At 58.9% G+C, this 604-nt stretch overlaps 1 protein-coding gene across 1 annotated transcript in view; it reads right to left on the bottom strand.

The window, feature by feature from the left end:
* Positions 1-604, bottom strand: part of SLC1A4 (solute carrier family 1 member 4) — a gene marked incomplete in the record, with an annotated part of 31,286 nt that overhangs the window by 30,175 nt on the left and 507 nt on the right. Inside the window, 1 exon segment of the mRNA XM_014584033.2 lies at positions 278-604. Within this exon segment, the coding sequence (XP_014439519.1) occupies positions 278-604 (327 nt within the window).

Below are 604 nucleotides of genomic sequence, written 5' to 3' on the forward strand. Positions count from 1 at the left end.
TAGTAGGGTGTGCCTGCTGACCCTCATCTAACACATCCACTGAAAGATAGGACTGGCTCTTGCTAAAAGATGTGGCCCTCCTCCCTGAGGTTGTCTGGTGCAACCCAGCTGTTTCCAAAGGTGGGTCAGCATGCAAAGACTTCAGACATTATTTTGATTTTGAAATGGTAAAGGCCACCAGCAGGATGAGTGTGTGTGTGTGTGTGTGTGTGTGAACTGGAGGACACTAGACAGCCCGCGTTGCCAACTGCGCCCTCGGCCCGGAGGAAAGCATTACCTGGCCAGGTCGAGGAAGGAGTCCACTGTCTCTTTGGGGACTGGAGGAGGACCGGACTCCTCCAGCCCTAGGTCGCTGGACTGAAGGGTCTGCGCGCCGGACCCGGGCTTCATGATGAACGCCAAAGCGACAGCAAGCGCCGAGGCACTCAGAGTGGTGAGGCCAAAGTAGGCGACCGCGATGCCGCCCAGACGCCCAAGAGAGCTGGCATCCAGCGAGGCGGCGCCCGACACCAGGCTGCAGACCACCAGCGGCAGGATGATCATGCGCAGCATGCGGAGCAGCATTTCTCCGGGGAAGGCCAGGTAGGTGACCTGAGTGCGGTTC

The sequence above is a fragment of the Tupaia chinensis genome, unplaced genomic scaffold (assembly GCF_000334495.1).
Source record: "Tupaia chinensis unplaced genomic scaffold, TupChi_1.0 Scaffold145484_1, whole genome shotgun sequence".
Taxonomy (NCBI): Eukaryota; Metazoa; Chordata; class Mammalia; order Scandentia; family Tupaiidae; genus Tupaia; species Tupaia belangeri.